The sequence below is a fragment of the Pleuronectes platessa genome, chromosome 5, assembly GCF_947347685.1.
Source record: "Pleuronectes platessa chromosome 5, fPlePla1.1, whole genome shotgun sequence".
In the NCBI taxonomy this organism is placed as follows: domain Eukaryota; kingdom Metazoa; phylum Chordata; class Actinopteri; order Pleuronectiformes; family Pleuronectidae; genus Pleuronectes; species Pleuronectes platessa.
The window spans coordinates 4808539-4820467 of record NC_070630.1 but is presented as its reverse complement, the minus strand read 5'-3'; the positions used below and the strand labels follow the sequence as shown (position 1 = coordinate 4820467).

The 11929-nt window shown below is 41.0% G+C and overlaps 2 protein-coding genes across 2 annotated transcripts; both read right to left on the bottom strand.

Annotated features, from left to right (window-relative positions):
- Nucleotides 1–113: 113 nt before the first annotated feature.
- Nucleotides 114–5044, bottom strand: stoml3a (stomatin (EPB72)-like 3a). Its single transcript, XM_053423579.1, has 7 exons — nucleotides 4909–5044; nucleotides 2709–2812; nucleotides 1844–1916; nucleotides 1508–1590; nucleotides 1205–1408; nucleotides 418–552; nucleotides 114–305 (listed from the first exon to the last, which is right to left on the bottom strand). The coding sequence occupies exons 1-7, from the start codon at nucleotides 4985–4987 to the stop codon at nucleotides 114–116; spliced, it is 870 nt and encodes a 289-aa protein (XP_053279554.1). The 5' UTR covers nucleotides 4988–5044.
- A 1456-nt stretch (nucleotides 5045–6500) lies between these two features.
- slc25a15a (solute carrier family 25 member 15a) lies at nucleotides 6501–10405 on the bottom strand. The gene is made up of 7 exons (XM_053422983.1): nucleotides 10107–10405; nucleotides 9914–9992; nucleotides 9191–9449; nucleotides 8291–8431; nucleotides 8016–8191; nucleotides 7763–7921; nucleotides 6501–6707 (listed from the first exon to the last, which is right to left on the bottom strand). The coding sequence occupies exons 2-7, from the start codon at nucleotides 9966–9968 to the stop codon at nucleotides 6586–6588; spliced, it is 912 nt and encodes a 303-aa protein (XP_053278958.1). The 5' UTR covers nucleotides 9969–9992; nucleotides 10107–10405; the 3' UTR covers nucleotides 6501–6585.
- Between the last annotated feature and the right edge of the window lie 1524 nt (nucleotides 10406–11929).

The following is an 11929-nucleotide window of genomic DNA, read 5'->3' as shown; positions in this document are numbered from 1 at the left end:
TATGAGAAATGATGCTGAAATGCAGAACTAGCTGTGTTCTCTAAACAGCTCTAATAACATCATAACAGGATAAGAAGTTATGAGGCTCTTTTAGGACTCGCTGGCAGAGACACTCATCGCTTCGACATGAAACCCTGAATCATGTCCATGGGCAGAGGGAAGATGATGGTGGAGTTCTTCTCTGCAGCGATGGAGTTGAGCGTCTGCAGGTATCTCAGCTGGAGGGCACACGGAGCCTCGGAGATCACCAGGGCGGCTTCCTTCAGCGCCCTGGAGGCCTTCATCTCTCCCTCTGCAGCGATGATCTGAAACCCAGACGCACCATGCATCACTTCTACTCTCTGCTTTGATAGTTGGTCACAATTCGAAGGAGGGAAACTGAATCAAACTGAAATCGTGCGTCGCCCTCCTCGTCACCTTGGCTCGGGCCTCCCGGGTGGCCTCGGCCTCTGCAGCCATGGCCCTCTGCAGCTGCTGAGGCAACTTCACGTCCTTGATCTCCACTCGCTCCACCTTAATGCCCCATCGATCGGTGGCTTCATCCAGAGATGCCTGCGGAGGACGATTTAAATAACAAATAACACAGTCAGAAGACCGCTGTTAGGTCCGCGTTTGTTCTCAGACGGCAGGAAACTGTTAATGGATACAATCTCTGATAAACCCAGGGGACCGAACAAAAAACAGACAAAAAAATAAACATCCAATATGTTGTCAGTACATTTAGATCCCCAAAATTGATAAAATGAGAATGAATATAGCCTCATACATTCTTGAGCTGGTTAAGAATAGAGTAACGAGGTTAACATTTGCTAACATGGTTGTCATAATTACTCCTAACTATAAGAGAATCATGCGTCAGAGCTCAGTGTCTCTTATCTATTCAGGTGTTCACAACAACGACAGCAAGTTTGTCTTCGAGCGGATTTGTCAAATATTTATTTCCCCTTCCCGAAAAACGCTTTCTTCTCCTAATTGCCTTTGGTCAAAATGCAAACAATTAATTCTGAGGGAAGTACAGAGGCCGGTCAGTTAAATATTGGACTTTAAAAACCTCCTGCAGTGTGTTTGCACAGACACACAAGCACAACTGACCGAACCTGTTTGAATGCTGGGATACAATTTTCAGTTTTGACGCCTCTACAAAGTAACACGCTCACTCGCCCTCCAGCTCCTTACAAACAATGAGCTCACAGTTCCTCCCCACCTGCATGCTGAGAGAGATGCCCTCTCTGTCGGCCAACAGCTCCGCCAGGTTTTTGGTTCCCAGCGCGTTCCTCAGGGTGGTTTGTGCGAGCAGGCGCGTGGACGAGTGTGCGTTGGACACATTGGCCACGGATGAGATCGGGCAGTTTATCCTGAAGTACACAACGCCGTCCACAGCCACTGTCACTGAGTCTTTGGTCAAGACCTGAACAAGGAGACAAAAGAAGAGTAGTTAGACTTTTCTTATTAATGAGACACAAATTCATTTTCACACACATGATGTGATGAATAAAATCAAACCTGCCTCTTGTGGAGGGATGTCAAAGGACACGGTTCTCAGGTCGACTTTCACAAAGTTATCAGTGCAGGGCAGAACAAAGAAAAGTCCTGGAGAGAAACACAGCGTATTAGTGTTGTTCACACTTTCCCAGGATCAGGAAATAATAAGTGTCTCAGGACTAACACTTTCTTTGTGTTTGGCTTTGTCAACTTGATTCTATCTGTGCTCAGTGCTTGATGGGATCTAATAACAGAGTCATTATCACATAGGCATCAAGAGAGGATAAGCGAGTACATAAAAAAAAACTGAGAAAGATTGTAGATGTGTAAATGCACATTTGTAAGAAATGAAATGACGAACCTGGCCCTTTGGGTTTCCTGTCTGTGATCCGGCCGAGTCTAAAAATGACGGCTCGCTCATACTCGTTCACTATCTGTTTGTTGGAAACACAACCAGTCACACAAACAACACACACACACACCACAATAACAAATCAGTGAAAGTCAGCCACATAAGTGAACTATATCCAAATGTTAGACCTGTGTAATATGATAATCAACTCAGTGTAGTTTAAATGTGACTCTGTTTTTTTCTTAGAGAGCAGCTGCAGCGCATGTTTTATTGAATCATTGGCATTATTCATTATTGTAAATTATAAAAAGGTCCGTTCCCTACAACTGAATAAAAATATATTTCCATTTTTACACGGCAATGCACTTTAACTTATAAACAGAAAAGTAAAACACAATAACTTTGTTTACAAACAAAAACTGCTATAGACTCAGACCTTCAGAGTCACAGATAAATTACACAGGCAATTAAATGATCCTGGTTCTTTGGATTATATGTAAAAAACATGTAAAACTAACCTTAATAAATAACATAATGACGTTTCTGTTCCCAAACGTGCTTCACTCAAAACAAAAGGCAGACTTAAAGGTTCAGTGTGTAAAATGTAGTGATATCCAGTGGTGAAGTTGCATGTTGCAGCTTATTACACCTCACCTCACCCTCCCCTTCTAAACATGAGAGAGAACCTGTGGCAGTCTTCAGCTTTCATAGAAACTCAAAAGCTGTTTAGTTTGTCCAGTCTGGGCTACTGTAAATAAACATGGCGACCTCCGTAAAGAGGACCCGCTCCTTTCACCTAAATCTAACACACTGGACCATTAAGGATTCATAGTTAAGGATGAATCACGACTATACACCAAGGAGAATACTTTACCTTAACACACAAAAATAATGTGAGCGGGAAGGTGACGGCTACAAAGAGCATGGACACGATCACCAACAACCAACCGAAACATCCCAGTCTCCCTGAGCTTTTATCTGCAGAGGAAACAGAATTCACGTAAAAAAACTAAAGTAGAGACACGAGCAGCACTTTGCGTATCTTCTGCACATGAGAACATTTCTGTTCAGACCGTAGTGCCGATTTGTTGTTGTCATTTCAGAGTCACATAATGGAACTGTAATGTGGTCCAGTGGGACGGCAGCTTTTACTGAAGGTGACACTAAACATTCAACGCTATCAGGAGGCGAGTTGGTGGATCCACATGTTTAATTAATCTCTGAGGGAAGTCACAGCGCTCCACAGTCACCTGAGTCACGTGGTGTTACGTAAAGATGATGAACTATTAATATGTCTATGCACTAAAATGTATGGATACTTGATTTACATTGACAGTTACATAGATAAAAAAAGACGTTGAATTTTCTTGTCTCTTTTTCAAACTTCTCCCTATTCAACGTGGTCTCGTGAAACGGTTCACAAGATATCGTAATAAAAGTTATGTCCACATTTTTCGCCCTCCTGACTCACAATTTAGTGGAATTCATACGAATTTTAGTGCATTACTTTTAGTAGCATTTTCTACGAAATGTTGGTGAGACCAGCCTGTAGGACACACACACACACTCACACACACACACACACACACACACACACACACACACACACACTCCTGCAGAGAGAAGTCTCTTCTCACAGATTATGACGTAACACTGTGCTTTAACTTCGTTGTTGCAGAAGAAGCGACGCACCGTTTCTCCAGGAACATAAATACTGAGAAAGAACATTGTGCATCAAGTATTTGTAGATAATAAAAAAGTCTGATAGAGATCATTTGAGCAGCAATAACGCAATCCTCTTTCCTCTAAATATCAGCGGTGCAGTGGCGTTAGGAGATCGTTGGGAACCTGTGTAATGAGTTGTAGTGGAAAATATTGTAAAACTGGTAAATTCATACAAAAATCATGAATGTGGCGCTTCTGTATTGCATTTAAGATGACATCATGATATAGATCCTCAGCACCACAGGCCCTCTACTTTCTCAGACCCCTTTGAGGTCCAAGCTGTATCAAATCTGTCAAATCTGTTTTAAGTAGTATTTATTGGCCAGATATGGTTTGCTTTATACACACTCATGTGTTTCACTTTGGACCACGTTAGAGACACCTTTGTTCATTAACAACCCAATTTCTCACACCCCAGATTCAGACTGTTTGCCCTCCTCCCCTCTGGGAGGCGCTACAGGGTCCTCCGTTCCCGGACCAGCAGGTTCAGTAACAGCTTATTCCAGCGGCTGTCACTCTGCTGAATCACCGTGGTGCAGACTTCATATGTATTTTTCGTGTTAGGGTTAGGCCATGTTTTTTGTTTTTACGAAGAGAGAGAAGCGCATAGGTCACGTGTCCCCAGCCTCCTGACTCACGATTTAGTGGAATTCCTACGAATTCTAGTGCATTACTTTTTGTAGCATTTCCTTCGAAATTTTGATGAGACCAGCCTGCCCCATTAAGCTCATAACCAGAAAAATGCATGTTTAGTATCCACATTTGTGAAATAACAATTGATCTGAATCTAGTGTGTTTTGCTTTTTCCTGGATATGATTAGTCAATGTGGAGAATAATGGAATCCATTCTTTGTAAGGCCTCATTAATAATCCACAAGTTGTATTCCAGGACTCCAAACAGCCAGTGGGTGAAGCTATCGAAGCTTTTGTCAATGTGCGATACAAAACTTTGTCAATCCTGAATTGAAATTGAAATATGGAATTGAAAGATAAATTATAAAATATTGATTGTATTGTATTGTAGATTGCCATATAAAATGTTTACTAAATGCTTTATTTATATTCACACTTGTTTTTTTCCCGTTTCAGTTATTCTGTTGTTTGTATTTTCATGATCCCTGTTTACACCATGTATTTGTAGCTCTGTATGTTTGCTAATAATAATTAAAAAAAAATAATAATAATAATAATGTTACAATATAGAATATTATGTAATACTTGTGATTACTGGACATTCCTTGAGTTCCAGCTCACCTCAGGACCCGTTAACAAGGTGTATCATCCTCAGCTTGTGCCCCTCTCAGCTGTAAGATTTGCTTTTTAAAAAGTTCATTAGAAGATGTTCTTACCTTCTATATCCTCCACGGCGTTGATCTGAAGTTTACCTTGCGTGACCATGTCTGCCGTGCTGGATGTTGTCGAGATCATCTGTGAGTGTGTTGTCAGTGTGATGGAGCGACTGGATCAGAGCTGCTCTTGTTTACCCGTCTCTACCCATGAGACACACACACATGAACTCCCCCTCACCCGTTGTGTGTGACTCTTGGACTCATCTGATTGGGTGCCATTGGGTAACACAAGCCTATAACCAGCCTCGTATGTGTGTCTTGTATTCGAGCGCTCACAGTTCAGCTCTTGTGCTTTATTATGCTCTCACACTCAGGTCCAGGAGTCTGACACCTGCTGAGGGCAGCTGATGAATAAACAATGGGAGGCTTCCATGTCGGGGAAACACGAGAGGTGCAGAAGGAACCAGGAGCTGTGTTACCACGCTCATGTAAGTTTCCATACATTTAAAATGTAAAGAGACGTGGAAACAAGAGGTCACTGTAATTTATAAAAAAGAAGGTAAAAAAAGAACAAATAAGGGGAAGACATACAGATGGAAAGAAGGGATGAAATAAAGAAATTAGATGTTGCTACTAATATTAATACAAACAGTAATTAGTCATGTAAAACAGTCAGATACTACAGAGGCATTAGAACCATCATGTTACAGTAAGGTCCCTTTAATCAACTGTGACTTGATGCTTGGTCACATGACAGGAAGCTCAAGACATGATTGGCACATGGATCCTCGCTGCACTTTAAAAAATATCCAGAGTTTTAAAATGAGGAGTGTGAAGTTGTTTTTTCAATTGATGAGTCTGTGTGTACTCAGGATTTTGATTTGGACACAAGTTGTTTTTTTTTATTCGATCATGTGATGTACTTAATTATAATAACGCCTTAAAATGTAGTATGAGTATGTGTTATTAAATAATAACAATTTACTTTCCAACTGCTTTTCTTTTTCATTTTACCTTTACAATTGGTTCATGCAAATGTCAAACTACAATAGACGGCCAATAAGGACCAGAGTCCCCTTCGAGCATTTTAAGTAAATTAATCTTTATAAAAGTTTTAAAAGTCAACTTATCAGGGTTTTTTTAATAGCGCCAAATCACAACATTAACTTTCAGAACTTTATGTTTACTTAAGTTGAAGGTTTCACAGTGTTTTGATATGGACAGAGCAGGGAGGTTTAATAAATGCTGATTTGAATAAACTAGTTAAAGACTTGAAACCAATAATGCCTCTGCAGCTTTATTGGTGCAGAGGCATTATTGCCCCCCCCCCCCCATCATCCCTCTGCAGGCTCCTAAAGAGGGATGTTAAAGATATGTGCTCATCGTTACAAGCATATAATCTCCACTGCAGCAGAAACATTTGGGATCTGCGCTGCAAATAAAATAAAATCATTCAATGAGGTTTGTTATGCAGAGTTAGGCTGTTTACCAGGACAGGGTGAACCGGCTGATGTTCTCCTCTCTTTTTATGACTTGACTTGGCAAAAGTTTTGGTTCCCGTTCATGCAGTAACTTGTTCACAGATATACTCCATATAAAGAATTACGGTGAGATGTGAATTATTAAAACCTTTATTTCAGATACAGCTCCACTGAAAACGTAAATACATGCATAATTTTACATCATTAAAAAAGACACGATAAAGTCATTTAAAAAAATACTATAAAGGAAGAAACATCAGGTGCCCACGGCCTCCATCATGAACCTGCGACTCCACTCGTAAGCCAGGAAGAGCGCTCCGTTGGCAGGGAAGGTGCGTATCATGGTGGGAGTCAGGCCCGAGTACAGAACCAGGAACCCTGTGGAGACAAGAGAGAGTCAAACAGATCGTTCCCCACAGATGAGTCATTCCCACAGCTCGGGCCAATCAGTGACGAGATGCATGGACGCTCCGCAGCAAAGACAAATCAGCAGCGGTGCATTTACACGTCTGCAAAGTTAAAAGACTTCTGCTCTTTTATTGAGCCTCTCAGGGGAAGAGGTATGGCTCGTCCCCTGTTCATTATTTGCATTTCATCCTTAGGTTTACAGTAACTCTTTAATTTGGCATCAAACCCAGAACAATTAATATGCTTAAAGACACACATACACTGTCATCCTTATACCAGCAGGTGGGGCTGTAAATGTACAAAACAGATGCAAATGCAGATAGATATATACACACTGCTGTTTCTATCACACACAGCTGGAACAGTGATTCAGTATCTTGCCAAAGGACTCTTCACCATGAAGACTGGAGGAGCCCGGCATCGAACCACCGAACTTACAGGTTTAGCAGACGACTAATCTCCATAAACAGATTCTGCATCTGAATAAGCATTTTCTTCTGGTTTCCATTTCTAGTTTGACTAATCACGTTTGAACCGGCTTTGGTTCCCTGCAGGAGAAAGGTCCATGTGGACATGGAACACTTTTTGACAGAAATACAGCAGCTTTATAATTTAGGTGGATAGATTCATATTCAGATATCTGTTAATAGAGAGGAACTAAAATGTCATCTGGCCCTAAAATGTGTCATAAAGATTTGACTTGTGTTATAAAGGAACCTTGTCGGACTCTAACTGTGAACAGTGAATGGAAGACAGAGTATCTACAATGGAACCCCCAAAAATAATGGCCGTTGCCCTAGAGGCTAATTCATGAGAAGATAAGTAAAGCATTGTTCTCGACTGCACCACGGTCGTTTTCAAAGAGCCAAATTATTCACGTGCTATCCATCACATAATGATTATACAGTCTTATGATATAAAGCTGTTATCACATTCTAGATTTAGGATCTTCAGAGGCCTTTGAGAAGTTGCAAATTTATGGGTAAAGTTACATTTCAATCATAGAACTGATAATCCCCTCTTACCTTCGGTGCGTACGACACCCAGGAAGGTTTTCATGAAGCCCTGTTGCCTCCCAGCTAGTGAGTGAACCTGGATCCTTGACTTCACACAGTCGATGGGGAAAACCACCAAACAAAGACAAGCTCCCGCAAATCCACCGCTGAACATGACTGGAAGAACTCCTGCATGGGACCAGATCACAAGAATGTCTCTCACAACGTAGCATGAAAAAAATAACCTTGTGATATTTAAAAAAGGGAAATCTTATAACCGTACCTATTCCGTCCTTCTCTGTGCCCATGTGCCGCGCAAACGTGGAGCGACAGAGTTCATACGCCCCGAAGAAGCAGAAGTAACCTGGGATCTCCCTGACGAAGGTGGAACTCAGTCCTTGGTAGAAACCCAGGGGTCCGTTGTTCCTCATCACAGTTTTCATTACCGTCCCCACGGTGCTGAAGTCACACACACACAAACCACGACACAGTGAAAAAGCTAATCAACCGAAGCTGATGAAGTTCTGCTCAATCTCTCTCTGTGTTCGACCTGCCGACCTCTTCCCTCCGCCTGGGATCATTCCAGACGCCTCCATTTCGTGCATGGCCTGCAGGCGACACTTGACCAGCTCGGGGGGGCACTGTGCCAAGGAGGAGAAGATGGAGGACAAAGACCCTGCAGCGGCCATCTGTAGATCGCTGGTGGGCAACGAGGGGGAGTGAAGAAAACAATCAAAGCAGTTTAGGCCGAGCCTCAGCCACAACGACCTAGTTCACCTGTGCACAAGGTACACTCGACAAATACTTTTACTTTTAGTACTTTAAATAAGTAGTCGTATTTTCTCCAAAAAAAGAAAACACATGTTTCTTTTACTTTGTTTTGTCATGACCTGGAAACGTGACTCCTCCACAGTTTGATTTCAAATAGGTTATTTTCTACTCTCGGTTCCATTAATTCACTGAAATCTTTCTCAACATTTACTCTTATCACCAGACAGTTAAATCGGAATGAGAACCACTCCTACTTTCTCTTTTTTAGATTTGCCTAATTTGCCCTTGCAGTGGAGGTTATGTCTCCCTCTGTTGGTTCATTATCTGTCCACAAAAATTACTTACTGATGGAGAAGGTGCCAGAAAAAAAAAATGTCCTCACTTTCCTTAACATTGCAGGACTTTGTTTTGGTCTGCTGGGTTTTACAGTGAAATGGAATCTATCCTGCCTCGGGTAGTATGTGCCCGACTGAGTGTCATTCAGGCTTCACAGGTTTTTCTTCAAACACAGGTTGCACACTAACCTATAAACAGAGGGAGGTTGCAACATCGCCCATAGATCCGCTGACAGTAATAACACACCTGTTTCAATTACAATGATAACCAATCAGGGCCTGCTCTCATCTCTTGTTTGACTGATAATTCATCAGCTCATCATCATAAAATCTAATAAAATGGGTGTCAAACCTGAGCTTCTTCCGTTTGTCGATTCCAAACAGGAAGCGGACGGCGTCCTGGCAGAGGCCGTAACTCAGGAACAGCACGGCGTTCTGACTGATGTGGGCAATGAGGGCTGGGGTCGTGCCTCTGTAGAGGCCCCGGACCCCCACCTGTCTGTAGGTGGAGGTGAAGCAGTGGAAGAAGCCGCGGTACATGGTGGGGAACGTCTGCATCTTCACCTTGGTGGTGTCAAATGCTTGACCGCTGACCACGCACGCTGTCCCACCTGAGGAGACGCCACGATGGAGATGAGCGACGCACAGAAGTTTCCCAGTTTTACTGTTATGCTCTCACAACTTGTGGACATGACTTTGTGAATACACTCACTGTACAATGCTCTACAATAAAAAATAAAATAATCTCACAATACTTTTGAGGCTTCCTGCTGACATCATGTCTTCTCTGACCAAAACCTAAATCTTAATCTCCTCTTACCCCTAAATGTTACAGGCAGGTCCCTTCATTTGAATTCTTACGAGTTAAAATCTTTGATCTAAATAGTGTTTCAGCATTAATAACATGTATTATTATAGTAAATCAATTAAGCAATAAGGCCTTTTTAATGAGGAAACATTAATTGAGTTGTTTCTGAAGTTTCAGCATCAATGGGAATAAAAAAAGCAAGTTCATTATACACATGTGTGATATTCTAACTTCATGAAATTATGCAGAATATCATGTTTAACCCACCTAATGCTCCCGCAGTGAAGTCAATGATGACCTGGGTGACAGGGTGTGGAGCCATCGTGTTTCCAAAGATGCAGTGAACCTGAAAATATCCCAAAACACATTGAGGCTATTTAATAAATACATCTTCATCTCCCGACCCTACACACAAATACAAAGAGACAAATTTACAGTAACACATATATGTGATGCTCACCTGTGTTATTCGGCTCCTGCTGTGCTCGAATCTCTCTTCTCCTCTCACGTAGAGAAGAACTTACTGTGGCACAGCTCGTGGATTCATGACGGAACAGGAGCGTAACTTGTTAAAATGGCCAATGGCAAGTTTCCACAGCAGGTAACTTCACAGACGGAAAGTTTTGTCTTCTCCAGGAGCAAAGGATTTGGTCAGAGACAGTTTTTCATTCAACTGGACAGGAGCTGGAACTCCTCAGCAGCTGTTTTTTAAAAGTCAGAGGCTTGTGCGGAACAAGTCGCTCCTGTAGCCACGCGCACAGGAGCGCGCAGGTCGCTGCCTCTAGTCAAACAGGTAAAGTTGAGATGAGACAAGAAACAGTTCGTGTTCAGGCAAAAATAAAACACGATAATTACGCTGCGTCTAAAATATTATCTACAGGCCTATAAAGTTGTTATATATCTGGTGACTGTTGACACTGTTGAGAAAAAGTAACAAACCAGCGTCTATTTTTTTCATGATACTCGAAGTATCTTCAATTTAAATCATATTGTAGTTAAAATAACATTTGATTAATAGTTTTATTTTGTAGTATTCTTTTAGTGTTTTCATGTTCTATGTTTTCCTCTCACAATGATTAGACAATTGGTCTCTTGTGCGAATATAAGTGTATAATCATAAAATGTATCATCATAATAATAATTATTATTACTATTACCATTTATTATGGTGGAGTGTAAATACGTAATGCACTGCTGCCTGTTTGTGTGAATGTCATACCCACAAATGGCCACAAGAGGCCAGCATAGTCGAGGGTAGCTGAGAACACCGGGACACAAACAAACAACGAGCTGTGGACAGAAGCTGCTTTGTTTCAGTCTCTTTTTCCTCCTGTCTTTCCATCAGAGTGGCTGTTTTAAATGTTTTCTCTTCATAATCTCATTAGACTTTTATACTGAGTATTTTTAAGAAAACTAGGACTTTTATCTCCCATGATATTGAGTTTATTTGGGTATTTGTTATTAGGTTTTGTCAACTTCTTCTTACTTTAACTTGTTTTATGCTGTGATGACTCTAGACCAGCAGCTAGTACCAGCCTTTTTTTACCTAGAAGACATTTTGACATGACCCAGTTGAAGAAGCAGGTGTAAACAGAAACTAATGATACTTATTTATAATTATAAACAATCTGATTAAGACTGAATACTGAGACTTTAGAGTTCTGTTGTGGTTATAATAATAATAATAATTATTATTTTTAATGTAAAATAATCATAGTGATGTATTCCATAGTGTGTTTCATATAAATTGTACAAATTGTTGTTTTCTTTATCGTAGAATGAGCCCGATATATATATATAAATACTTTATATTTACAGGTAGTGGGTCCTGTCTAAGGAGGTCGCCATGTTTTTTACAGTAGCCCAAACTGGACAAACTAAACACCTTTTGAGCTTTTATGACAACTAAAGGCTACCACAGGTTCCCACTCATGTTTGGAAGGGGAGGGTGAGGTGAGGGGTGTTCAGCTGCAATATGCAACTTCACCACGAGTTGTCCCTAGAGATTGTACACACTGAACCTTTAACAAGGTAAAACCATTAAAGTTGCTGTGTGTGGAATTTAGTGACACAAAGTTGTGAAGGGTGAAATATAATCAAACATGAGTTATTATCATATTTACATATATATAAACTGGAAAATAAACTAATAAAATAATCATATTGCTGTAACTGGATGTAGTATCAGGAGGACAGAAAAACACCCAAATCAAAAAGAGCAGCTGCAACATTCAACTTCACCACTAGATGTCCCTAAACTCTTCACACTGAATTTTTATCAAG

What these genes read in the sequence shown, in the direction of transcription:
- slc25a15a (XM_053422983.1), bottom strand. Translation starts at nt 9,968, where the DNA reads ATGGCTCCACACCCTGTCACCCAGGTCATCATTGACTTCACTGCGGGA. An exon ending in CACAGAGAAGGACGGAATAG is followed by an intron (nt 7,922 to 8,015) that starts GTACGGTTATAA and finishes GGTCCCATGCAG; the next exon opens with GAGTTCTTCCAGTCATGTTC. An exon ending in GGGTGTCGTACGCACCGAAG is followed by an intron (nt 6,708 to 7,762) that starts GTAAGAGGGGAT and finishes TTGTCTCCACAG; the next exon opens with GGTTCCTGGTTCTGTACTCG.
- stoml3a (XM_053423579.1), bottom strand. Translation starts at nt 4,987, where the DNA reads ATGATCTCGACAACATCCAGCACGGCAGACATGGTCACGCAAGGTAAA. An exon ending in CATTATTTTTGTGTGTTAAG is followed by an intron (nt 1,917 to 2,708) that starts GTAAAGTATTCT and finishes TCCAACAAACAG; the next exon opens with ATAGTGAACGAGTATGAGCG. An exon ending in CAGGAAACCCAAAGGGCCAG is followed by an intron (nt 1,591 to 1,843) that starts GTTCGTCATTTC and finishes GTTTCTCTCCAG; the next exon opens with GACTTTTCTTTGTTCTGCCC.